This window comes from Carassius auratus, chromosome 22 (genome assembly GCF_003368295.1).
Source record: "Carassius auratus strain Wakin chromosome 22, ASM336829v1, whole genome shotgun sequence".
In the NCBI taxonomy this organism is placed as follows: Eukaryota; Metazoa; Chordata; class Actinopteri; order Cypriniformes; family Cyprinidae; genus Carassius; species Carassius auratus.
Genome location: NC_039264.1, coordinates 21,931,399 through 21,958,509, shown reverse-complemented (window position 1 = coordinate 21,958,509; position 27,111 = coordinate 21,931,399). Strand labels below are relative to the sequence as shown.

Below are 27,111 nucleotides of genomic sequence, written 5' to 3'. Positions count from 1 at the left end.
TTATTATCAATTATCTATTAAATGTTTATGTCTGGTCAATTTAGCACATTTACCTAAAAAATATATTTTTAATATGAACTATTTTCATTAAAATAATTATAAACGATTAACGATTATTAATTGTTACTTTTATAACAATTTAGAATTGTATTCCCAAAATTCAGTTTAATTGTGAATTGTTATATTTTTGTTAATTGTCATGACAATTTAGCACATTTATCTCCAAAATATTTTTTTTTGTCTGATTTTTAAAAAAAATAAATTAATAAAATGTCTAATAATTATTAATTCTTATTTTCATGACTGCATTTAGCACATTTACCTACAAAATTACCTTTTATTCAGTATTCAGAATAATTTACTATATATTTTTTTGAGCCTTTGGACCAAATATTACACAACAATCATTTCTCATTTCTTTCTTATGATTTTGAGATTGAATATGACCCGGACATGTTCTTGACAGATTTTGTGATATTCATCCTTTTCCATTTTTGGTGAGAAAATATTGGTTAAAGCAGCCTCACAGTGACAAAGAAGAAGAAATGGCTGCCCATTTGAAAAGAGGTTTTTTCTTTTTGGTGAGGGGTTGGAATAAAGTCTTAGTAGGGGCAGATGCAGGCAATGTCTGGTTGTCCATCTTACCTCCACCTACCGGCTCTGGCCCAGCTTGTGTGCCTTAAAACAGACAAAGGAAGGCCACATGGCCAGGTCCTAATGGAAACTTTGGGTCAATGCTGGCAAACCAGTCTTGAAAGAGCGCCCAGTCCTTTCCCAGTCATCTTAAACCCGCCACCTCAAGTCTGAGTGTAAGGTGGAGGATTCGATCAGCTGCACACACAACAAATAACGACTGACAGTCATGGTTTGACAATACTACGACAAATCCGCAGCCTAGAGGTCATTAAAACTCTGGATTCATTCATGTCTTTACCAGAAATGCATCTGCCCTTCGCCAAACCCTCGCTATGGGGTTCTCAGATCCAAAGAGTCTGGCCCAAACCCATGCAGTGAGTGTGCATCGGTCGAAGGCTGGTGTTGTCTGGTGATGATGCTGGTGTGGAGACGGTCCTCAGGCACGTTTGGCGTGCAGCATCTCTATGAGTAGATTGTTACAGGGCACGTCACCGTTCAGGTGTTTGTAGTACAGATACTCCTCGGCCTGCAGGCTGATGGCCCGGATCTCCGGCAGCCGCAGCAGGAGCTGGCCAAACTTGTCCGTCTGCTGAGGATAGTTGCACATGACGTAGTCCAGCAGCGCCGCGTTGACCTGTTCCTGGACACTCTCCACCAGGTGGAAGTTCTCCAGGTTCTTGACGTCTGAAGAAAGATGAGATAAAGACAATTTTGGTATTACTAAAATGTGGGTTGAGGTTATATACACTTTTTTTTTTCGTCTTGAAGACTCATATGCTCACCAAGGCTGTGCTTATTTAAAGCCAAAATGCAGTAATACTGTGAAATACTGCAATTTAAAATAGCTGTTTTCTATTTGAATATACTGTAAAATGTAGTTTTCCTTCAGAAATCATTGTAATATGCAGATTTGTGCTCAATTATTATTGGAGTTCAGTTATTAATAATGGTTCTTCTTATTATTATCAGTGATGAAAACAGATGCTGCTGCTTCATATTTTTTTTAGAAACCAGTAACCAGGATTTCAGGATTCTTTGATTTAAAAAAAGGCAGCATTTAAAATGTCTGTTTAATGCATCCTAGCTGAATAAAAGTATTCATTCGATTGAATTTTTTGATACTGTAATATATAATTTTTTTCCACAAAAATATTAAGCAGCACTGATTAAAACTAATGTTTCTTAAAGCTCCAAGTCAGAATATTAGAATGAATTCTGTTTTGCATTACAGGAATACATTACATTTTTACATGTTATTTTAAATGGTAATAATATTGCCCATTATATTGCACTGCATTGTGGTATTATTGATCAAATAAATGCAGCCTTTATCAGCATTAAATCCTTCTTTCAAAAACATAAAAAACTGTAATTATTCCAAACTTCTGAATGGTAGGTCCATTTATATTTTTTATTCCATGCTTAAAATCTCTGGAGATTTTGATGAGAAAGCTCATTAATTTGGGGGAAACAGATCACTAGGGATCGAGATCTTAAATGCCTCTTAGTTTTTCATCAGATTTTTCCTTGTCATGTCTATAATTTATGGCATGTTAATGTGTTGCGGTGAGCTGCATGTGTTCCTGTGTTTCAGATGCTTCAGTGGCGGCAGGAGCTGCTAATAAATCCCTGGCGTGTGGCTCTATTTAATCAGGTTTTGAGGGGCCACCTCGTGCGATCTTTTATTTATCCCTTTGACCCGGGGTTGAACAGGAGCGTGGCCATCCCGCTGTAGTCTCTCCTAATGGAGACTGCTGGGGTCCGAACGATTGTGAAAGCACTCGGACCCACCCAGCCATATCTAATGAGCCAGCTGACACTTCTCTGCCTGCTCTCTTTTCCCCTAAAAATAATCAAGACTGCCTCGGCCGACAAAAAAAAAAAAGAAGGGGTGTAGGGGAAGTGACTCCATCAGCAATGTAATGAGGTCTGTAGAACAAGCTGCAAGTCCTTCATGGTGCTGGTGAGGATGTTTGACCCCTGGGTGACACCAGCAGGCACAATCAGGACAAGGAAGGGGGAGGGCTTAACCAGAAGATGACCAATTACAATTCTTCAGCTCCAGACGGGTTATTTTAGCCCATGGAAAAGCGGTAAACAAACACAGACCTGTCAGTCAAGCTGTTTTTGAGGGTGAGATGTTAAGGAAGCCTCTCAAGTGCAGCGCAAGAGTGATGGAAAAACTTGAACAGTCGGTCCGGCTGTCTATCAGTCGTTCTGTCTACTGTTCTTTCTGTCTGTCTGTCATTTTATGTATTTTGTATATCTATTTGTGTCTATCTAACTATCTGTCTGAGTCTGTCTATCTATATCTGTCTGTCTGAGTCTGTCTAACTATATCTGTCTGTCTGTCTGAGTCTATCTATATCTATCTGTCTATCTGAGTCTGTCTATCTATATCTGTCTGTCTGTCTGTCTGAGTCTCTCTATCTATATATGTCTTCTGTCTGAGTCTGTCTATCTGTGTCTGTCTATCTATATCTGTCTGTCTGTCTGAATCTGTCTGTCCGTCTGAGTCTGTCTATCTATATCTGTCTGTCTGTCTGAGTCTGTCTATCTATATCTGTCTGTCTGAGTCTGTCTATCTATGTCTGTCTCTCTGAGTCTGTCTATCTATATCTGTCTGTCTGAGTCTGTCTATCTATGTCTGTCTGTCTGAGTCTGTCTATCTATATCTGTCTGTCTGTCTGAGTCTGTCTATCTATATCTGTCTGTCTGTCTGAGTCTGTCTATCTATATCTGTCTGTCTGTTTGAATCTGTCTATCTATATCTGTCTGTCTGTCTGAGTCTGTCTATCTATATCTGTCTGTCTGTTTGAATCTGTCTATCTATATCTGTCTGTCTGTTTGAATCTGTCTATCTATATCTGTCTGTCTGTCTGAGTCTGTTTATCTATATCTGTCTTTTGTTTGAATCTGTCTATCTATATCTGTCTGTCTGAGTCTGTCTATCTATATCTGTCTGTCTGAGTCTGTCTATCTATATCTGTCTGTCTGTTTGAATCTATCTATATCTGTCTGTCTGTCTGAGTCTGTCTATCTATATCTGTCTTCTGTTTGAATCTGTCTATCTATATCTGTCTGTCCGTCTGAGTCTGTCTATCTATGTCTGTCTGTCTGAGTCTGTCTATCTATATCTGTCTGTCTGTCTGAGTCTGTCTATCTATATCTGTCTGTCTGTCTGAGTCTGTCTATCTATATCTGTCTGTCTGTTTGAATCTGTCTATCTATATCTGTCTGTCTGTCTGAGTCTGTCTATCTATATCTGTCTTTTGTTTGAATCTGTCTATCTATATCTGTCTGTCTGAGTCTGTCTATCTATATCTGTCTGTCTGAGTCTGTCTATCTATATCTGTCTGTCTGTTTGAATCTATCTATATCTGTCTGTCTGTCTGAGTCTGTCTATCTATATCTGTCTTCTGTTTGAATCTGTCTATCTATATCTGTCTGTCCGTCTGAGTCTGTCTATCTATGTCTGTCTGTCTGAGTCTGTCTATCTATATCTGTCTGTCCGTCTGAGTCTGTCTATCTATGTCTGTCTGTCTGAGTCTGTCTATCTATATCTGTCTGTCTGTCTGAGTCTGTCTATCTATATCTGTCTGTCTGAGTCTGTCTATCTATATCTGTCTGTCTGTTTGAATCTGTCTATCTATATCTGTCTGTCTGTCTGAGTCTGTCTATCTATATCTGTCTTCTGTTTGAATCTGTCTATCTATCTATATCTGTCTGTCTGTCTGAGTCTGTCTATCTATATCTGTCTGTCTGTCTGAGTCTCTCTATCTATATCTGTCTTCTGTCTGAGTCTGTCTATCTGTGTCTGTTTATCTATATCTGTCTGAGTCTGTCTATCTATATCTGTCTGTCTGAGTCTGTCTATCTATATCTGTCTGTCTGTCTGTCTGAGTCTGTCTATCTATATCTGTCTGTCTGTCTGAGTCTGTCTATCTATATCTGTCTGTCTGTCTGAGTCTGTTTATCTATATCTGTCTGTCTGTCTGAGTCTGTTTATCTATATCTGTCTGTCTGTCTGTCTGAGTCTGTTTATCTATATCTGTCTGTCTGTCTGAGTCTGTCTATCTATATCTGTCTGTCTGTCTGAGTCTGTTTATCTATATCTGTCTGTCTGTCTGTCTGAATCTGTCTGTCTGTCTGAGTCTGTCTATCTATATCTGTCTGTCTGTCTGAGTCTGTCTATCTATATCTGTCTGTCTGTCTGAATCTGTCTGTCTGTCTTAGTCTGTCTATCTATATCTGTCTGAGTCTGTCTATCTATATCTGTCTGTCTGTCTGTCTGAATCTGTCTATCTATATCTGTCTGTCTGTCTGAGTCTGTCTATCTATATATGTCTGTCTGTCTGTCTGAGTCTGTTTATCTATATCTGTCTGTCTGTCTGAGTCTGTCTATCTATAGCCCCTTTCAGACTGCACGTTGGTCCCGGAAAATTGCCGGAACATTGGCGGATTGCCTTCTGTGTGAACGCAAACTCGTCCCGGGATTGATTCCGGCATTGAACCCGGGTCGGGGACCTAGTAACATTGCAGGGTTCAGTCCCGGGACGTGCTCTGTGTGAATAAAAGCCAAATCTAATGCCGTGTCGTAGTGATGATGCACGTTATCGCACAACTCTTTTACTGGCTGTTTTGAAGGAAGATCAACGTTCGCGACTAAAATATATGTGCAAACTGTAATGAAGCAGAGATAAGTTAGTTCCTCACTATCCACGCTAAAGCTGAGATCATTCACCATTTTAAGTGAAAGTTAATGTGCCTAACGTTTTCGACTCGTACATTACACATCACGTCACGTGTCTTTACGGGACCTTTACGGGTTGTGTCTGAAAGCACCCACATATTCCGGGTTATCACTGGCAGTGTGAAAGGGGCAAAATCAAGGGAACAATTGCTGGGACACATTTCCTGTGTATTTTACAAAATCGCAGTGTGAAAGGGAATTATATCTGTCTATCTGTCTGTCTATCTATCTGTCTATCTATCTATCTATCTATCTATCTATCTATCTATCTATCTATCTATCTATCTATCTATCTATCTATCTGTCTGTCTGTCTGTCTGTCTGTCTGTCTGTCTGTCTGTCTGTCTGTCTGTATCTGCCCAAAAAAGTCCAATTAGTCTAAAAAAAAGTCTAATTATTGTGGGGCTGCGTTTGAACATGAAAAACCAAAGCGCAGGGAGGGGTTAATAGAGTCAACTGATCGATGACAATGGCTTGATCTCTTCCGGCACAAGCAAGAGATACAGGTTGTGAGGAGAGAATTAACGTGTTTGCTTAATTTATCCACAACAAGAAACGCTTAATCATGCCCTGCTGACAGATACCAAAAAAAAACAACAAAAATGTACAAGCAGCAGTTATCCATTCAGGTTCAAGCATCGCATGGTAAGCACTCTTATTTTCTATCTCAACATTTAGCCACTGTGGGACTAATTATCAACTTTTTCTCTTCTTTTTTTTTTTTCATGAAACAGCCTTAGTGTGCACTAGGGCTGGGATGTAGCCTGCCTCTAAACCCTTAGGTCCTGAGGAATACATTGTCCATTTGACTAGCGCTCATGCTAGACGACCCCACAAATACACTCGCAGACACCCCCAGCACCACCCCTCGCCTTGTGATATGCTGGGATGCTTTTTAATTAGAAAGGATTTTTTAAGTGAAAAAAAGACCATTCCACGAGAAATTCATGCTGGCAACCCCCCAAAGCCCTTGTGAGGTTCATTTGTACACAGACATGGATGCACAAATATAGCAAGACCGCATTCGCCATACATAAACTTGTACATCAACTCACTACATTAATGGCATATTGATTACAATTTGTTAGAATGCATATTGCATATAAAGATATACAAGGATATGGAATTTCACCACTAATAGTTTAGTCAATGTGCAATTAAATCATAATACCACATTTGAAAGGCAAATGATGAAACCATTGACATTTCTAGAAGGCTGATGTCAGTATAATGAATGACTTCCTGTTGGAAGCTAATCAGAAACAAATATTGTTTAAAAGCAGGGCAATTCCAGACAGTATTGTGTATTTGCTAAAGTTTATGACCATGTACAAAGAGTTTCAGATAGCAAAACATCTCCCTACCTTTGACTTTACAGCGTGCTATAATCATATAGTCAGTCAAACATGGCAAAATTTCATCTTTATTCATCATTAACTTCTTCCAGGTTTGCACCAATCAGGAAGTGGGGTGGTGCATGAACTCCGCTGACCTCCAAACACCCGTTTTTCATCTAATCCGGCCCCTGAAGCTCTGCTTGTGGCCAATGTCCACCTAGTCACTGGTGATAATATTTACTCAGTGCGTTTTACTTCTGTTTAGGTGGTTTGGAGAAATTCTGAGAGCTTTTGGCTGAAAAAAATCAGTCGCAACGGTGATCCATCTAAACTTTATTCTCTTTAACATTGCATATCAATGAGCTCATCGCTTGTTTCTTCTTCCTGACTAAGCCACGTAAAGCCAGGAGGGACGTGGAGGGCTCAATCTGCTCATCCCTGGTCACCTCTGACTGCTATGAAAGGGAATTAAACAGGACTGGTACAGTTGGGGATATATTAAGTCAAATGTAGGCCCGTCATAGCGGCGCTGAGCAGGTAGAAGAGACGTCCCGGTCGCCCAAGGATGGTTTAGATGCTGCGCACTTGACGCGGGGAGGGAGGGTATAAAACGCCTTAGGTGTGATGAAATAAACACGAGAAGCTGGGGCAAACGTTTCTTGTTACAAATGCTAGCTGAAAGGCACTCTGCCTGCTCTTAAGGTAAGGGAAAATATATTTACATCTGCTTATCTTTTGGCGCAATCACTGTCAGGAGCTCGCAGGTTCAGGGTGTGGGCTGAACCCACGATAATGATCATGATAAAACTCTCTGTGTTTGGATGCTAATAAATGAAACTCTTTATCAAGAGTTAGCTGAGTCTATCTATCTATCTATCTATCTATCTATCTATCTATCTATCTATCTATCTATCTATCTATCTATCTGTCTGTCTGTCTACATATCTATGCATCTCATTTTTGTAAAAAAAGTGTCTGGAAAAGCATAATTTTGAGAGGCAGGTCATTTCTGAACAGCCAAACGGGTTTCTAAGACTCCTTCCTGTCCATGTTTATCTTATCACGATCGTCTCTGAGCATCTTTATATTTGCATTCAACACGTTTTCGTGCCAGCTGATTGCATGTGCAGAAATGGGGAGGCGCGTTGAGCTCTTCTTGTTTATCATAAAGTGACAGAAAATCATTCAAGGGTCAAGTATCCCCCCCCAAAAACTCCACCTGCAGTCCAGATCCTGCCCTTAGTGGAAACCACACACCTAATGAGGTCATTAAAGCCAAGCCTCTATCAATATCTCTCTCCTTTCCCCTTCTAAGCCCCCCCACCACCCCCCACCTTCTTTTTTGGACAAATTTGAATTAATAATTCAACACAGTGCCTGGGGATGTATATTTCCTGAGTGAAGGACAGTTAACCCATAGCATGAATTTTCCTCCTTTTATATGACCACTTTTTCCCATTTTTTATATTCATGTTTGACCATCACAGTGTTTGCTTTAGATAAATAAGTAGCCATCTAATCTTGCATGTGTTGACCCAAACGATGGTGTTTTTTCTCAGTTATGGTCTTTCTCTCACATGCATGCTAAAGCTGCTTCTGTGTTTTGACAGATGTGAGTGTAAATTCTGGTTTAATTCATTGCACTTAGAAGATGCAGTCTCCTTTACCTCGAGGGTAATGTTACATGATGTGTTTGTAAGCTTCCTGTCAAAGCAAGGTAATTTGTGGAGCTTTAGCTTAACTGCTAGCAAGAAGGATGAAAGTAATAAAATATCACAAGACGTGAAGCACTCAGAGATTAAATACATAAAATCAAGCACATTTTAAGTTCCCATATTGCTCAGACAACTGCTTGATGATGAATGATTTCGTTCTCATAAAAGAAAAAAGATTTTATCACACCAAAATATTTGCAGAATATATGCTGCATGTATGTTGTAGACATAGGAAATATTTAATATGGTCCTGCAAATGCCAAAATACACTACAAAATTGAAGCAAGAAAAATACATTTCTAATCTTGTAATGCATTTTATATATATAAAAAATATTAAGAAATAATAATAATGGCTATTTTTTAAAATCCATATATATATATATATATATATATATAGTGATTTTGTTTTGCAAATATGTAAAATATTATAAAATAAAATATATATAATTTTTTATATATGTGTTGCAGTCTCAGCAATGCTTTAAGCAGCACAATAGCAAGTTTTTGCACAAACTACTTATTTTACTGTCTCTTTTTCTTTTAGGCCAACTAAAGCCATGGTAGAGCATAAATCTGAAGCTGAACGTGAAGAGTAACAAATCTAGATGAATGGCACAAACATATGAAGGTAACTCCATCACCCTAAACATGCTCTAACTTGTTAAGCCCCTCCTCCTCTCCATCATTTCCTGTCCTCAATCACATTGTCCATACTGTCATAAGAATAGCAACCAGACACATAATAGTCGGACAAGACGGTCTCCAAGCATGGAAAACACCAGGAATAGACAACTCCCCATTCGGCCACACTTCCCAGCATTCCCACTGTTGACGGACAACACATGGCCCTTGCCCACATCTCTTAGTGACCTCACGTCTCTCCTGCAGTTCTTGTTAAACCTTCGCCCCCAAGTGAGACAATGTTTAGATGAATTCTCAATTCTATAATTGTCCCTGTAGTGTGACACCCGTCCAGCTCCATGCTATCTGCACAGGTTTATGTTACAGGAAGACTGATGATGGGGCATTTTTTCCAAGAAGGCGGTGCAGACATTCCTCGGCTTTGTTGCTTTAAATACAATGATGGGGGGAGGAAGGAGAGGTGGATGAAAAGGGGAACAAGAGACATGGTCGCAGCACCTGTCGGCTCATTTGTGCCATCACGTTTAACAGCAGACTCGGGTTACAGGGGACGGTTTTAGGGCTTAGCTGCTCTCTCGAAGTATCGGTGAGAAAGATTTTATAATTAGAATACTTTTTTAAATATAAAAGTAAGTTTATTTGGTGTACTTAGCTTGTACATGTAATGAAGTACTGCTTTATAATGAAGTATATTTATTATAATACTCAACGATTCTCTAATTACATTGTTATAATTGGTCAGTTGTGGCATTCTGTTGTTTAATATATAAATAAATCAATATTTTATATATATATATATATATATATATATATATATATATATATATGTGTGTGTGTGTGTGTGTGTGTGTGTGTGTGTGTGTGTGTGTGTGTGTGTGTGTGTGTGAAAACACTGTCAAAAATAAATATGTGAAATAACAGGAAAAGAACTGGCAGCTCATTAAACACGACACACACACACGTATATATATATAGGTATAAGACAGCAGTATATATATTTACACACAATTCAAATGTATACTACATAACTATAATTTTTAATTTAAAAAGAATGTACAGTCAGCTAGGCATTATTATTATTATTACTTTTTTGTATTTTTTTTATATTATGCATTATAAATTATGTATTACAATTTGAGATAAAATATTTTTATACATTATTTATACATTGGCATTATATATTTTTATTTATTGATATATTGATTAATTGAACTTGAATATATATATATACATACGCTGATGGTAAAATTAGTTAAGTTCTTTTTTCTTTTCACACTTGAATGATTCAGATCATCAAACTAATTTTAATACTAAACAAAGATAACCTGAGTAAGTACAAAATGCAGGGGGAAGAAAACTCCAAACCTGCCTGGCCCTCTGTGATAAAGTAATTGCCCCCTAAATCTAATAACTGGTTGTGGCACACTTTTCAGCATCAACTGCATTCAAGCAGTCTTTCACATCGCTATGTAGGAGATTTGGCCCACTCTTCTTTGCAGAATTGTTTTAATTCAGCCAGATTGGAGGGGTTTTACGAGCATGAATGGACTTTAAGGTCATGCCACAGCATCTCAATCGGATGTCCAGACTTTGACTTGGCCACTACAGAACCTTCATTTAGTTTTTCTTCAGCCATTCAGAGGTGGACTTTCTGGTGTGTTTGGGATCACTGTCCTGCTGCAGGACCCATGTGTGCTTCAGCTAGAGGTCACAAACTGATGGCCGGACATTCCTAGGATTTTCCGATAGAGCGCAGAATTCATGTTTTCATCAATTATAGCAAGTCGTCCAGGTCCTGAAGCTGCAAATCAGACCCAGACCATCACACAACCACCACCATGTTTGACTGTTGCTATGATGGTCTTTTTATGAAATGCTGTGTTGGTTTTATGCCACATGTAATGGGACACACATTACAAAAAGTTCAACTTTTGTTGCATCAGTCCACAGAATATTTGCCCAAAAGTTTTGGGCATAATCAAGATATTTTTGGGCCAAATGTGAGACGAGCCTTTGTGTTCTTGTTTTTGCGCAGTCTCTTTCTTACTCTTTTCAAAACATGAAGGGGGCAAAAACCTTTTTAAGGTACAATATAATTCAATGTATATTGTACAGTATTATTAATGTTTATTATTGATATTTTTCATTATAAATATACATATTTAATTGTTTTATATATATTTAATATAAATATATATTTGCCTTTTTATAATTGTATGCCATTGACAATACCTACAATATGAGATCTGAAAACTGAAAATGATAGAATTATAAAAAAAAAAAACACATAAATATAAAATATTTATTTGTACACAAACAGCTTACAAATCATTCAGACAGTACTGTCTTCAAGGGGCAGGTCTGCTCAGCTGTGTGGAGTATGTTTGACCCGAGTACTGTTGGGGGCTGAGTGTTTTTCTTCTGCTGTGACTGGGTCACTTTTAAAGATGTCCATTGCACAGAACTCTTTCTATGAAATCGATTGAAAAATGACAGGGGGAGTTTATGTTAGAGCTTGTGTAATGCCCTTATCAGTGTTTGTGTGCAATGTTTAAATAAGACCTGGCGGCTCCCTGATCAATAGATCCATCCTATCACATCCACGGCAGCTCGCGTCTCCCCCGCTGGACTGAAGGTCCTGGGCTAGCGGGCTCTCTTCGCAGGCTAAGAAAAATTGCAGAATTTAATTGGCATGGAATGAGGTAGCGCTGCACCCGTAGACCAGCTAGTGAGACCTCAAGTCACGTAAGAAAGAAGAAACGGGAGAAAAACCTCAGATATGCACATGCAACAACAACAAGGCCCCTTTACAATGCACAAAAACGCAAAGCACGGTGAGAGTGAATAATGAACTTCAGCCCATTGATCGGAAAAACAAAGCCTGTATATGTTTGTCCCGGCAGGACCACAGGTCTCATAAATCTTTAAGGGTGATCTGTTTTTGCCACGCCGTTCCTTTTCAAATGCATCCCTTTCGATTCAAGTGATAGACAGAAGCAGCGAGCTATTATTATTTTATAGCGCACAAGCTCATTATACTTGGAAATGAATATGTGTATTACTAGTTAAAGCTGCGAATGATCGCTAAAGGTGCGGCTACCGAATCGAATGCAGAAGTCCGGAACATTACGGATATTGATAGTTGCTGTTAGCGGTGAATCTTGTAGCATCGCAGGCCAGGTATCATAGAAATGGCACCCAAGCGCTCAGTTCTGGGGCAAGTATCTGCACAAACAGGCAGAAAGGAGATGGAGCTCGTATGATTGATATTTCCAGTGCAGATATCACTTAAGAAACACCTGACATGAGCAGGGCATGTTTCGGGACCGGTTTGCCTGCTAAGTACCGGGGCGTGAGCCAGCTAGCGTGTTATGCAGCCGGTAATAAAAGTTGGTCATTGATTTTCTGTAGTTGCTTGTAACAGTTAATGTTGATACATCAATAGCTAAAGGAAAGCAGAGGCTTTAATAGGAGGCTGAAAATGTGGAAATATGGGAGGCTTGGGCGTTAAATCACAGAATCTATCCCCCAGATCGATAAGACAGTTACAGCAAGTGTCCCTCTGCTTTCCTAATGTTTTACAATAAACTGACAGCTTGTAATAAGGCTCTGGCAGAGGTAGAGGAAGAGAGGAATCCGACGGGACAGAGGCAAGAGTTGTGAGATGGAGAAGGAAAACAAGTAGCTATAGCTCAGTGTATTCTCAATCACTTCATCCACAGCTTTTGTCGAAGGCAACTCCAGCCGGTCTGTGCTTTTTGAACGTGGGGGAAAACTTTTACAAACAGTTCACGGATGCGTGGTTCACCTGAGATGGGTTTTTTTTAGTGCCAGATTCGACTGTGCAATCCATAAAGCGGAAACTGTGGATTATAAAGTCTTGGTCTGATAATATTTCATTGCCAGTGATTTGGGTCAAAATTAGACTACACAATTGAGCTTCAAGTATATTGCTAAAATCACAAAACAAAACCTCTATCTGTCAAGGGTAATACACCGAGTTCGTCTCGCCTTATCAAGAGTAATTCCATAGATGTAGAATCTTGCCTGCGTTACTTATCTAAAGCATTTGTAGACATTCAGATAACGCCGCTAATGGCTAACGATCGCCAATCACACTTAAAGTTGTTTGCAATTTAAAGTTAATCATAAAGTAATGTGTAGTAAAAGATAAAGAACAAAGAGCAAAGATATAAAAGCTAATTGCTGCCACGACACATTGAAGCGGAATGGCTGGAATTTCGGCAAACTGACTTGAATGCATGACAAAAGCTAGTGGGGCTAAAGGTAAAGTGCCATCCTTTCACTCCCCTTTAAAAGCATGAACCTGCTGCTGCATTGCGCCGTGTCCACAGATATCAGCGGCTTTTAAAACCTGATAAAGTCTGAAAGCCTCTTAAGGCTCCTAATGAGGTTGCCGTTTCAAGTGCCAGAAGTGAGGCTTTTGATTTCTGTCTCGTGGAATGAAAGGACAGCGGGCAAAAGAAATAACCCTTAAATATTAGGGTCATTGCACGGGCCCACTTCCTCCTCTCCACAAGATTTGTAAAATATCAGAGCACTCAGGGCTGATTGGAAGGTTTTGCACTTTTGAGCGAAATCTAAATGAGCGTGTTTGGTGACAACAAGAAGCGAGCGCGTTGAGCGAGCGGGGAAGAGCTGCCGCGCATTGTCACAAATCACGGCAAATAAATTCCTACATGTGCATCGCCACATCAATGTGTTTTCAAAGGGTGTCCGCACACACATGCGCTTGCTTTATATGTGTATTGATTAGAGCTGGGCCTCACATCTTCCACATGACTTACAACCCGTCAGTGCCAAACTGCTTGGCTCACAAGAAAAACCTGCCCCTATTATCTTGCATTTAATTAAGACATAGCTGCAGTTTTATGCACCATTATTTGGCCCGGGCTGGGGGTCTCCAAGGCGTAAATATTGAACCGTCCCAGCCCTCGAATGTTAATCAATCCCAACCGACTTCCAAATTATTTGGTCTGTTTCAGGAAATGAATATTTGCACCTGTTATGAGCCTTTGCGCATGCATTACTGATCTCCCCTCTCTTCGCACAAGGGTAGACATATCGATTCAGATCAAGGAAACAAGATGGGCCGGCTTAATTAGAGCTTACCTATGTGGGAACTGCTTTTTTTGCTCCTTTAAAGCGAGAGTAAAGGGGAAACTGCTGTGTGCCGTGACTATATGCAGTGTTGTTCAGAGGTGTTTGGAAGAGACCCCACAGCCAAGCCTCGGGGACTTGAGATGCATCCAGTCTCATAGTCAAGTGTTGATGCCATGAGCAGAACATTTTTTATACCAGTGTCCTCTACATTTTGATGATAACGAGGAGGTGTAGAAATGCGAATTATGTAGATAATTTTAATTTAAAAATAGCTGATTAAAAATCGACAAGGATGGTTTGCATATTTTGGTTACATTTGTTTAATATATAACGTTAATGGCATTTAAGGCACACATGGTTAAAAAAAGGTCCATTGTCAATAGTGTCGAAATGGACAAAGCACAGAAGTCACTTTCAAAATTAGCGAAATCAGAATTTGAGAAATCTTTTATCCTTATGTTCAATTTCTGATTGCGTGGATTCCTATTGAAATTAATGGATTTTGTCCAAAAATGTTGGACAAAAATTGCTATGCAGTGGTACTTGTTGACTGTCTACATTTTATTATACGAAGTTAGTAAAAGTTAGTTTAAGTTAAACTACTTTATATACTACTTTATATAAGTTATTTTAAAAAGTCTGAATCAATAGAACTGGTAAAAGATTAATACTGTTCGTCCACCCAAAATCTTATTCATATTCTCACTTTCTTCCAACGTGACTTTCTTTCTTTTGTGACCACAAAACACTATATTTTGAGGAACGTTTTAATCATCCATACAATAAAAGTGAATGGCGTCCAAAACATCAACCTGGGACCCTACTGGCTTTCATTTTGTGCAATATCCTCTTTTGTGTTCTGCAGAATAAAGAAAGTCAAAAAAGTTTCGAACAACGTGAAGGCAAGTAAAGAATGACAGAAATTTCTCTCTTGTTTTGGTAACCCTTCTCTCTTTTTGACCTAAATCTGTCCTATGACCTTGGTTGACTGCTAGAGTTCATCAGTCTGTTTCAATCAATGTCTAACCATTTTTCAGGGGCTACCACCATTTTAGCATGGCATTTCTAGTCAAAAACAGTTAGTAAAACGTGTCTCAAGACGTTCTTGAGGTGTCTATGGAGGGTCGAGACAATCACAGAGGCGGCTCCAACTGAAATTTTGGCATCTTCTCAGAAATGTCCACTTTAATCGTTTCTACCCCCTTTAAACTCCACAAGAACATTGTTCACCCTTCAGCGCCTTCCTTGCTGTTGAGGAAATCAATGTCTTGGTCGTAATTATTTAACCATTGATAAAGCCTTCAGCTCCTGCTAGAGCCAAAGCACTTATTCAACACACTGAGACTGACAACGGGAAAGATAGAGACGCTTCGGCTGGTGGAAAAGCGTGAGAAGTGATCAGCTGACTGCCATCGGTCCTCTCGACAAGCCGGAGGCATCGAGGAGACAAGTGACTGCTCCCAGGTCAAGTCATGTCTCTCCTCCTCTTTATCGACACTTAGCTTTACAAAGAGCCCCCTTGGGCTCCCCTGACAGTGACAAATTGCGATGGTTTGGCTGTGTTGAGAGCGAACAGACACTAACTTAAAACGGTGGGGAGTGGAACAGCGTGGGTAAATGTGATTTTGATTTCCGTTAACAGGCTTCATTTGTAAATGCAATACGGAGACACTGCATTTAACGAGTGTAAGAGGGCTGATGCACTGGATTTGATGTTTTAATGTCCAGTTGGCCTCCAAATGTTGACCTTGTGTTTGTGTGGCCTTGGGTTTACCAGCACATTTACCTGATAACTGATTCTGTTTTAGGATTCATTCAGAAAAGACAGACGTCATAAATAATGTTTGGTATGAAATTGTAGTATCATGACAACGGCTGTTACACTGGTCCTAACACAACATTTTATGTACATTTTTGCTAAGTTTTTGTTTTGACTCTTTAATCATAAAACGTGTAGTTTAATGGCGCAAACATTTGCTGTAATGCAGGAACGCACCTTAATTATGAATGCACTTGCGAGAAGTTTAATAAGGACCGGTGTAGCTAAAGTTGCCCATTCAAAAATGGTTGAAGAACAAGCAGCAGGTCGAGACAAGACAGAAGATAAGTTTCCATAATTCAAATAGTTTTCATAAAGCACCATGGGATTTTCATGCTTCATTTAATTAACCTCTGACTGGCTTCTCAATAGCAACTGGCAGTGTTTGAAAGTGTTTTTCGCATCCGTGCACTTGTATGTACACAGAGCCCCCCGCCGCCCTTCACTCACAGGATACTATTAATCGGAGCCACCTTTGATCTCCAAGCTTAGTTCTCTTAGTCTCTTGGTCTCTCTGGGACTGGCACACAGCATGGATGGGGCAAGCTTCTAGAACGGGTCAGTGCCTGGGGCGCTACACTCCCCTCAGGTGAGAGTTTTATTATGGATGATGTTTCCGCCAAATTATTTACATCAGATTCCCCCCAAACTTCAACCAAAAAACCTACGCTACTCAAAGGCGTTCAACATAAACACAGCAAGGTTGAGAGGTCTGGAGTTTTTCGAAACTGGTCTTTGGTCTAAGGAAGATGTGAGGAACCTTCTCAAGGTGCGACAGGGGAGCTGGACATAAAGGCTTATGTCCTGCTTCGTAGTTTCAGTTAGTTCAGGGACGCAGCAAACGGAATGGATGGGATCAAAGCACCTACACCCTACACACATCATATTCTCTTTTCCGGAACCACAGGACGGAACAATCATGTGATGATGCAGAAGCGGATGGTCGGCATTAATATTCCATGATCTTATGGGGCCAAACAGACGGCCAGTCCTGTTTTTTGATGCTGTTTCTTTAATGGTGGAGACCTGCAGCTTTTGTGAATCGGCTACAAGAGCTACCTTGACCTGTAAGCAATGGAACCTCCGATCGTTACTGATAGCTAAAAGCAAAACTGAATGCACTCGGCACCCAAATCTCTAGGAGCAAATGACCTCCTGATTTTCTTAACTCCAATAGAGAAAAAAAATGCAACCTTGGTTTTGTAAGTTTCCAAGTTGGAAGTATAGCTAGAACTTGTGTAGCTTAAGTAGCACTTAAATGCACTAATCTAATGTTTTCTGTTTAAAATTCATTTTTTTGTATTTACATTTATTTTATTAAATAAATAATAATAATAATAATAATGAATTCAACCAAAAATAAAAAAATCTGTCATGATTCAAACATGGCAGGTCAAGACCACTAGCTTCGGATGTCATTGATTAGTGTATGTCTTGTAAACAGTCATTAACTAAGTTTTCATTCACATATTTTATGCTAATTTTATGACATCGCATTAAATTTGCTAGATGAAACATAAAAAATTGGAACCATATATTCATATGACTGAGTAATTCACTCAGAAACGCAGAGAATAGAACATGGCAGGTTGACGTGCACATCAGAACTTTGAATTTTGGAAATTTGAATTGAATTAAGGAAATTCCAAATATCTGGAAACAGTTTTTGGCTGCACTCTTTAAACCACAACTTTAAAAAAGTAACAGTGGCGTCTACTTCCATTTCTATTTGGAAGAAAATTTCCCAAGGAAATATGATTTGGTCTTTTGATAACACTGAAATGGCACTTTGTTCATAGACTGTTCCTGAAATATGCATATTGATTTAGTGAGGTACTGTATGAAGACTGACGAAGAGTAAATGAGATCTTGGAGCTACATGATTTTCTGAGAATGACAGCTTTGTCTGAACTATTCTGGCATTACCAGTAAAGGAGAGACGGTGGCATTCATAATGATGGTCTTATCGTACAGGGGGAAGTGAATGCGGTCTTGTGGCTTATCTCAAGGTCCAGCAGGAACCTTGGGAGCGAGCAAGTGAGATTTGGATGATGCCCGCTTCTCTCCACCCCTCCACCCCTTTCTCTGTACTCACCCAAGCTGAACAGCACCAGGAACTTGAGGCAGACAAACTCCCTCTGGTCCAGCTGGAGGGATCGTAGTTTGCTCACCAGCTCCTGCGCGTGACTCAGGAGGTTGTTGAGTGTGGCACCGGCTTGGGAGGCAATTAGGGCGTAATCCACCTGAAGAGAAAGGGCGAGAGAGTTTACACACACAGACAATAAAAGTATTACCACAAGCAACATGCCAGATCTCTGAAGGTTTGAGATCTCATGTATAAAGAGGTACAAGGAGCAGGACTGCAAAAGAAATTGGAGGTCTGAAAGAACACTCTTCCCATATTCCACTGGTTGATCAAGCGCATGCCATTGTTTAAACCAATCTGGGGCAATTATTGACTTGCGTATTCACTTTTGGAACTGAAACACTACGATTATTCTGAGATGATGTGCTCATATTTGCTTTGGAACAACAAGAGTTGAAAGGAATGTTTTAGGAAAGTTTAGGCCTTGTTTCTTATTCACTGGAAATTCTACAGTATTTTTTGAATCGGAGTCCTTTCAGTTTAAATGTTCAATCAGACAGACGGCACTTGGCACCACCTTTCGAGTTTTTCCACTCCGTCTGAAATAAGCATGTAACCAGCTCTGGCAGCTCTATGTTTTATATGCCTCGCTCCCTTTCTCTTTTTCCCAGGCTCCTCTCTGCACAGCAGGGACAGTGCGCTGGGCCGAGGTCTGAATGATAATCAGCATCAAACTGAGCGGCGAAGAGCTGCACGTTTCTCCATCCCTGGTGCCCAGACCCTCGGACCCCAGCGCCCCGCGCCAGACGAGGGTGGTGGGGGTTGTAGAGGCGCGAGTGAGCGGGGGCCCCTGGAGGTCCCCCAGGCTACCGGGCCGAACCCTGCGCGGGACCCCCGTGGCCCTCTCCTCCCCTTTCAGGGGCACTTAATATCTGCAGCAGCAGCAAATTTGTCTTGGAGGCAAGTCCTTAGCTGCCACTCACTGAAAGCAGGCCATATTAAATTTTTATATTTATTGACAATTCATTACCATAATTGACTGCGCCAGGGTTTCTGGATAAGGTAGACTGCGGGCCTCCTAAGCGTAAGGAGAGCTCCCTCTGAGCTGGATTTGCAATTAAAAACGCGGGCAGATTGGAATTTATTTATTGTGTAAATATGATGAGTGGAATTTTTTAAAGTCCTGGTTGGAGAATTGCACATTTCTCACCGGCTGTATTCGTGGGTCTCTTCGAAGCCCATATGAAGCTGCTGAAGTTGTCAATTAACTGGGATTTGACCAACTGGCCATGTGCTTCGAGCATTAGTAACCACTTAAAGTAAAAGTAGTGGGATTACACTTAAAAAAAAATACAAATAATAATGCAAAATACTGACAATATTTAACAAACATTAATACTAATCTAAACATTTTTTTTAATGTTGCCTATTTATATTAATATAAGTATTTAAAAAAATACTATATTCCAGTGAACAAACCCACAAAATAAAAAAATACATAAAAATATAAAAAATGTCTGTCAAATGTTATTTGTGACATTTTTGTTCCATAATGATGACTTAGCAGCACTTGTAGCGAACTGTTTGTAGCAATATCCCCCAATTCATTCTAACATTGTGAATATCTTGTGGATTAATATGAATGAATGAATATTGTGAGTGCTTGATCGTGACAAAATACGGAGACCTGTATGAATATCATTATGATGATTTGGATTCTTCTAAAGGCCTGGGACCTTCAGTGTGAGAGGCAGACATACAGATACAGCAAAAGACGGGGTGGAGGGGGAGATGTACTGTAGGTCTGTGACAAATTGAAAAGCCGCCCATGTAGTGTCATGTGTCGCAGCACTTCAGGACTGAACCCCACAGTGCTTTGCTGCCATACCAACACTGGGGAGAAACAATGACACGTCCTCAAACAAGATGAGAGATGGTGGGGCAGTTCAGCTGACAGTCACGGACAGTGTTGTGGAGTAACTACTTATATATATATATATATATATATATATATATATTATATGCACACACACACACACACACACACACACACAAACACATGCACTATACAGCAGCCTGAAGTTAAACTACTCTGATTTACTGAATCACAATATTGCTTTAATAACTGGCAGTTTGTTTGTTATGCATAAGTCCATGTTCATGCGCGAGTGTGTTGTGTGGCCGGGCTGTCAGTAGTCTGCTCTGGAATAATAGGACGTAATGAACTGTTTGAGTCTTTGCTTTCTCTCTCCCCAAAGGCTTTTTTTTTTCAGCACCAGCTGTTCATTAGGCAAAATATGCAAACAAGGTCTGGCCCTCCTCCACCCCTCCCCCACCCCTCCGCCAGACCTCGCTAATCAAACATAGAGGCGCGCTACGCAGAGCACTCACAATCCAGACGAATCAAAGATAGCGAGCGCTGTGAGCTCTCACAGATCTCCAGATGTGATATCTAACGAACTTTCTCAGATTTTTATTGCTCAGAGGTTGCTCTTTCATGGCTCAGGAGGCTAGAAACCACTTTCACACTAACCAAACAAATACATTTCTGACCTCAAATAGACTCGACAACAAAAGCTGTTAAAGTGGATTTTTTACTGTCTCAAATGATGAAAGGAAAAAGTAAAGAGCTGTAAAGTATATAATTCAGATATAATTTAGAAATGCTTTTGAGGCATCAAATATGCTTAATTTGTCTTTTCTCTGTCCTTTAGTTGACTTGGTGGAAATCACACCAGGAGCCAGATTCGAACCCACATTGATGGCGGTATAACTTTCCAGAGCATACGAGTTTATTCATCATTTTATCTCATTATTGTCTTGAAGAAACAACTGAAAGGTTTTTGAGACATTGAAGATATTTAGTTTGGGTTTTCTTTTTCCTTTAGTTGACTTGATGGAAATTGTGTCAGGAGCCGGATTCGAACTCGTGTTGATGGCTGTATAATTTACCAGAGCATGAGAGTTTGTTCATCATTTAATATCATAACGGTCTAGAAACCATGTTTTTGAGACAATAAAGATGTCTACTGTAATCTGGGTTTTCTCTGTCCTTTAGTTGCCTTGGTTGGAAATCACGTCAGGAGCTGGATTCGAACTCACATCGCTCGCTGTATTATTTACCAGAGCACGTGTGTTAACCGCTAGGCCATGGCCACAAAAAACTTATATCATATAATTTATCACCTGTAATTCACTTCTGTTTTGATACATAATCCTATGATAAGCTGTGAACTCTTTGGAAAAGTTCTCCTGCCCACGAGTCCCTGTGTTTGAGCTGTCACTACAGTTAGAGATCACTTTGTTGAGGAGAGAGGATGGAGGGAAAAACATAGAATTAAAAATTTAAACCAAGCCTTACTGACAGGCGGACAGAAGCATATTTATTTATAAGCAGTTTAAACATCTTCTGGAAGTGTGTGTGCATGTGCTGGAGCAGAAGACAGAATTAAAGGTCCTCGTGTGCAGAAAACTTCAGCTGAGCCTGAGGCGTCCGTCCAACGACGTTCCTCAGAGACGACTGAGGTAAATCATACATATCTTCTGCTTTCCCTCCCTGTCCGTCTCTCTGTGTCTCTCATCCCTTCTTCACCGCGATGACTCGTGCATGCTTAACCAAGCATTTTATTTATTCGTTCACCACGCACTTGATAAGAAGTCTACAATTGATTATTCTGGCCACATTAGTTTATACCTAAGCGTAATCTATTTTTAATGGAGTGGCCGGGGCAGTCGATAGCACTTTAAAGGATGTTGATCCACACTGGCAAAAAAGCCTGATGAGATCTACGGGGAGGCATGGAGGAGACTGCAGCGGACGCTCACCTGTTGCCCCGTGACCAGGAGGATGGAGCTCTCTTTGGCGTGCATCACCTGCCGGAAAACGTGGTCCAGGATGAGGAGTTCACTCCAACAGTTCTGGAGAAGCTTCATTTGGTCGTCAACCTGAGGAGAGACCAACATGTGTAAGTGTAATGTGTAAGAAGTAGTTATTTGGGTAGATTATAACTTTTTCCAAGTACAGTAGGTGGGCGTGTTCAGAATGGTTCAGGTTTAGATTTAGCCTTGATTAACTGGATAATCTTTGAAAATGTTTAAAGGGATAGTTCACCCAAAGATGAAAATTCTGTCATTGATTTTTAAACCCATAAGACCTTCATTTATCTTCAGAACACAAATTACGATGTTTTTGATGAAATCATAGAGCATGCATCGTGGTACATAGTGATAGAGGAGACTGTCCTCACTGAATAGTGTCGTTATTTTAGTTTTCTTTGTGCAAAAAAATGCACATTTAATTACGGTAGAACCACCGATGTCATATTGATGATTTTAACGATGTCATTACTACATTTCGGGGCCTTGAACATGATCGATGCATGATGAAGCTTTTGGATTTAATCAAAAATATCTTAATTTATGTTCCGAAGGTCTTACATGTTTGGTACGACAAGAAGATGAGTAATTAATGAGACAATTTTCATTTTTGTTTTTGTTTTTTCATTAAATTTTTTAGTGATTTCAAACCTTTTTGGTTAAATTGTATTGTCCTGTAGCAACTGTCCTAATGTGAATCAATCTTTTTTTTTTTTTTAGCATATTTAGAGTTATAATAACGTTATTTTAAATTGTAATAACATTTCACAAAATTTACAGTTTTTACTGTATTTTAATCATATAATCAAAGCCTTGGTATGCATAAGAGACTTCGTTCAAGAACAAAAAAAAATAAATTCCACCAGTAGTGTAGAAACAACATTTCACAGTCGATCAATCTCAGATGGATAAAATCAATTTAACATCAAGCTCTGTTGTTCATTTAATATGTCAAATATGCCACTTTATGGAATCAAAATGGCTTACAAATGGCATTTATTTTTTAGATGTTTCAGTCCCAAAAGTTGGTGTTCAATCATTTGTCATTCGAGTGTAATTTCAACCTTCGACACTTGTGTCTGTGTGTTAGTAGTCCGGACAGCCAGTAGGAATCAATATTGGTCTTTGGGTCGCAAGAGGTCGTTCTCGTGTGAACTTCACCAAATGTGACTGTTTTTCACCCGCTGTTAATTAATCTGTTTGTCGAGCGATACAGCTTCATTTATCCCTTGTGATTAAGTAGCGTGTTTAGCGTTGCGCAGTTAGGTGCACTCACGTTGAAACTCTCTCACACAGGAGTTAAACGGCTTCAACAACGCATTCATTGTCACCCTTCTTGGGTTCTCATGGCTCCCTTGGTCAATTATTAAACGCAAGAGGTGAAAAGGGCTCTTTGAGTCCAATGTCGGCAAGAATGAGGAAAATTTGTGAAAACGAGTCCCCGTCTGACTATTTGGCTACATGTTGATCCCCAGTTCACCCATGAGAAAAGTTTACAAAAGGGTGATGAAAATACAGAAATGTAATGATTATGAAGTCTCATGAGAACAGCGAGTCGTGAAAATAATACTTGTGGTTTCTCAAGGCAAAGATAACGTAAATGTACTGCCTCTTACTATCTTGGGAGGCTCCATCGATATCTGGTTCGGATTGTTTTGACTGCCTGTGATTCGTGTTTGTGCTGCTCTCACAGTCATAACAAATGCTACAAAATCAATTGGAAGAATGGATTTCCAAATCCGGCAAAGCAAAAGCCTCAGAAAACCAATCAAATCTCTTCTTGTTTGGTATCATTGCATCACTTATATCAACTCTTTTACTGTACAATCGATACTGTATGGCCTAATTTCATAAAATCTCCTGGTTTGAAATACTAGGGCTGCAAGAATCAAATATATGCATTTGGCATTGTTCACACGTCTCATGTTTCAAATCATGCAAGCCAGAAATGCCCGTTCTACAAAGAAACCTGTCATTTAATTTGTTTTTTGACAGAATGCCCCACATGAGCCTCTGATGCCTGGCACTTTTAGGTCATCAAACAGGGATGAGGGTGCCATGAGTCAAAGCAGGGGAAGATACTGTATACCGGGGCTGCTGCCAGAAACACGTCAGATGGGCAGAGAAGGCATCTCTGACCTTTTAAAGTGCGTCTGACATCGCTGTTTCCATGTCAGCTCACTTCCCTTTGCACTGTCACAGCTATTAGTAACTCGGCTCTGAAGTGCTCTTACGACAGGCAAGCAATGTCCTCTAATACTGGAGGTAGTGACTTGTGATCAGCATTCGCGCTTTCTATTTGTAGAAAATGTTTAGTTATTACATATTTTTCTAAATTTTAACATGGAATTGAATGCAAAAATGTAGCAATGCTTTTTTTTCAAACAATCTCAAATACCTACAAAGATTTCTGTGTAAATTTCTGTGTTCATTTTATTTATTTTTAAAACTAAATGTGAATGCAACAATTTACGACACAAAGTTTTTATAATTTACACAGAAAGTATGATTTACACAACTGACACTCAAATATTTAAGTTTAAATTTTTTTTGCCATCATTATCCAAACATGAGCATAATGAATTGTGTTAATTGATTGTAAAACTACTTTTGCTATTTTTAAATACTGTTTACTAAAAAAAAAATTACAATTTACTGAAGAAAAAAAAAAGTTTTTGAAAAAAAGTTTTGAACTATTTACTAAAGTGCCTTTATTGTTAAAATACACAATGGGTATCTAATATGACATTTTTTGTTTATGTTTTTTTTTGTGTGAAATGAGTAGAATTCATTTGTTTTGTAAAATTACTTTTGCTATTTTTAAGTATTATTGAATTTGACAATTTATGAAGGAATGATTTTATAAACAATTTGCAAAGAAAATATCATCACTGTTTAAAAATACAGTATCTATCATTTACATTATAAAAACATTTTGACAACTTTTGGTTTATCATTCAGGATTGGGTTTATCATTTTGATAATTCTGGGTTCATCATTTTGACAATTTCAGGCTTATTTCGACAATCGATGGTTTATCATTTTGATTATTCTGAGTGTATCATTTGAACACTTTTGTGTTTATCATTCATGAAACACAAGATCAAAGTTTTATTTTGTTTTTTTTTACAAACAGTTTACACACAAATACATTGTGCTAATGTGTATTTAAATTATAATATGTATATATCACCCCAGCAACCCTGGAAAAATATGCTATATTTGAATATTTTACACTGTCATACAGTTGATGTGATTAGTGTTTTTTTTCCTGCATGGATAACAGGAATAAACTCAACAGATTGTAAATTCTCCTGAGCTTTTGTTTGACCGAATAGCAAGCGATTAAACATCAAATCTGTTGTCCTACACTGAAATCTCACAATACACAAACTCCTCTCGCATCCCTCGGAAATATAAGAAACTCCGAATTTTGCATTTATTCATGTGCTGTGCTTCCAAATTTTTCAAAATCAGAGCTTTTACTTTTTCTCTTATGATAAAAAATGCATATCCTCCAAGAAACCAATTTAATTTTTTACGGTCATTCAGGCATTGCTAGATCAATGCAGCGATCAATTGCTGAGCCCCCGTCCTGCTCCTAAAGAAAGACCCTAAGACCCTGTCTGCCTCAACGGCACGTTGAACGGTATTAAGGATATTGCCAAATGAGTATACCATGATTATTTGCACATCTTTATTTTTTTCATTTTTAATCTAAATGATGAGCAAATGTCTCGTTGCATATCCAAAATAAATACTTATTCATCACTGCCTGATAGGGCTGATTGGTGATAATAGAATACACTCCAAATCGCCAAATACAAGCGTTATTTTTTTCTTTATCCCACACGGTTTTGGTAGACTGCCAGGAGCATTGTTCAGGCGCGAGTAACGAGCTTACGCAGCTGGAACTGCTTTTAATAAGTATTTCTTGTTGTTTTTGAAGTGCCCTAATGAACAGATTAATAGAATCTCCTTGAGTGCCCATTAATGAACAGAATGAGATGAATGATTTATTTACAACTAAAGGAAGGCCGTGAGTGTGCGGTCCACAATCACATTAGCATAAACACGAGGAAGCGAGAGAAAAAAAAAGATACGAGGGGTAGAAAGAAAATAAATCCCATCCGAAATCTTTTGACCTGTTGGATGTGGATGAACGGTGCTGGTCGGTGAAACTACAGGTGAGGTTTGAAGTGCACTTCAATGGTGCCGTCAGGCGGCGAGCTTTGAGTTGTCTTCTGTGGACATCTGTTCGCGCGCTGCTACATGCACTTCCTTTCTGCCAGGCTGACAAATAGCATTTGATGTTGGATGCTTCCCTTCTGTTGGTGATTTTATTTTACTTTTTACAGCAGTTTATATAAGAAAAATAGAGCAAAATAGATCATTACGTGAAGAGGTTTTTAAGGTGCTGCTAAGGTGTTTTGGGTGGTTGTTTACTGGCCCAATCCAAACAAGACTTTTTTCATGGTTAGGTCCCTGTTTTATTCTTATAATAATCTTTAGGTATCACTAACATCCGTAGCAAAAATGGTAATGGTATAAGTTGAGTGCCTCATCTCTTTATCAACACTAATAGTTTTTGGAAACCTATAAATGTACAGTTACACTCATGGGAGATAATGGAAGTGTCCTCGAATCCCCAGAGGAAGTGCTAACTATTTATGCTGAGGTGTCACATTCTGGCTTCCTCTTTTGCCGTCCCGTGGGAGCTGATTTGACATGCTTTGGATGCTCGAGACTGAAGGGCCTGGTTTATTTGGCCTCGCTTTTCCCTGATCTTGTGGAAATCTCCCGGCTTGTTTGTCATTGCAGGGCCTGTGTTTGCTCTCTTGCTCTCTTGCTGCCGGGGGTCTGATAAGCACGCTGGGACTGAGCAGGTGGCCACCAGCCGCTGCGGCCGCATTGCTTCATATTCGTGCTCCTCTGAGGGAGCTGCCTGGCATCTCACTCTCTCTCCGGACTTATTTTAGAGTCCGATGTTGCTTCATAGGGGATAGAGCCTAGTGCAGGAGTTTTAATTTGTACTAATGTGTATTAATGATCTATAACCGGGACACATTGCTGACCATATTCCAGTAACTGCTGTGTTTTAAACATACAGTTAACCTATGA

The 27,111-nt window shown here is 39.4% G+C and overlaps 1 protein-coding gene and 1 long non-coding RNA gene across 4 annotated transcripts in view; one reads left to right on the top strand and one right to left on the bottom strand.

Moving 5' to 3' along the window:
* Positions 1 to 253: 253 nt before the first annotated feature.
* The window catches only part of LOC113040009 (nuclear receptor subfamily 5 group A member 2-like), a 55,574-nt gene continuing 28,716 nt past the window's right edge, over positions 254 to 27,111 (bottom strand). For 2 of the 3 annotated variants that reach the window (XM_026198188.1, XM_026198189.1), the window contains exons 5-7: positions 21,940 to 22,059; positions 18,124 to 18,271; positions 1,073 to 1,320 (exon numbers count right to left, since the gene is read on the bottom strand). In XM_026198188.1, the coding sequence (XP_026053973.1) occupies positions 1,073 to 1,320; positions 18,124 to 18,271; positions 21,940 to 22,059 (516 nt within the window). Of the gene's footprint in view, positions 1,321 to 18,123; positions 18,272 to 21,939; positions 22,060 to 27,111 lie in introns of all 3 variants that reach the window. The other variant, XM_026198187.1, reaches the window with a different exon arrangement.
* Positions 5,743 to 19,401, top strand: LOC113040010 (uncharacterized). Its single transcript, XR_003275137.1, has 3 exons — positions 5,743 to 7,428; positions 8,988 to 9,071; positions 18,786 to 19,401. It is a non-coding gene; the product is annotated as an uncharacterized LOC113040010 (long non-coding RNA).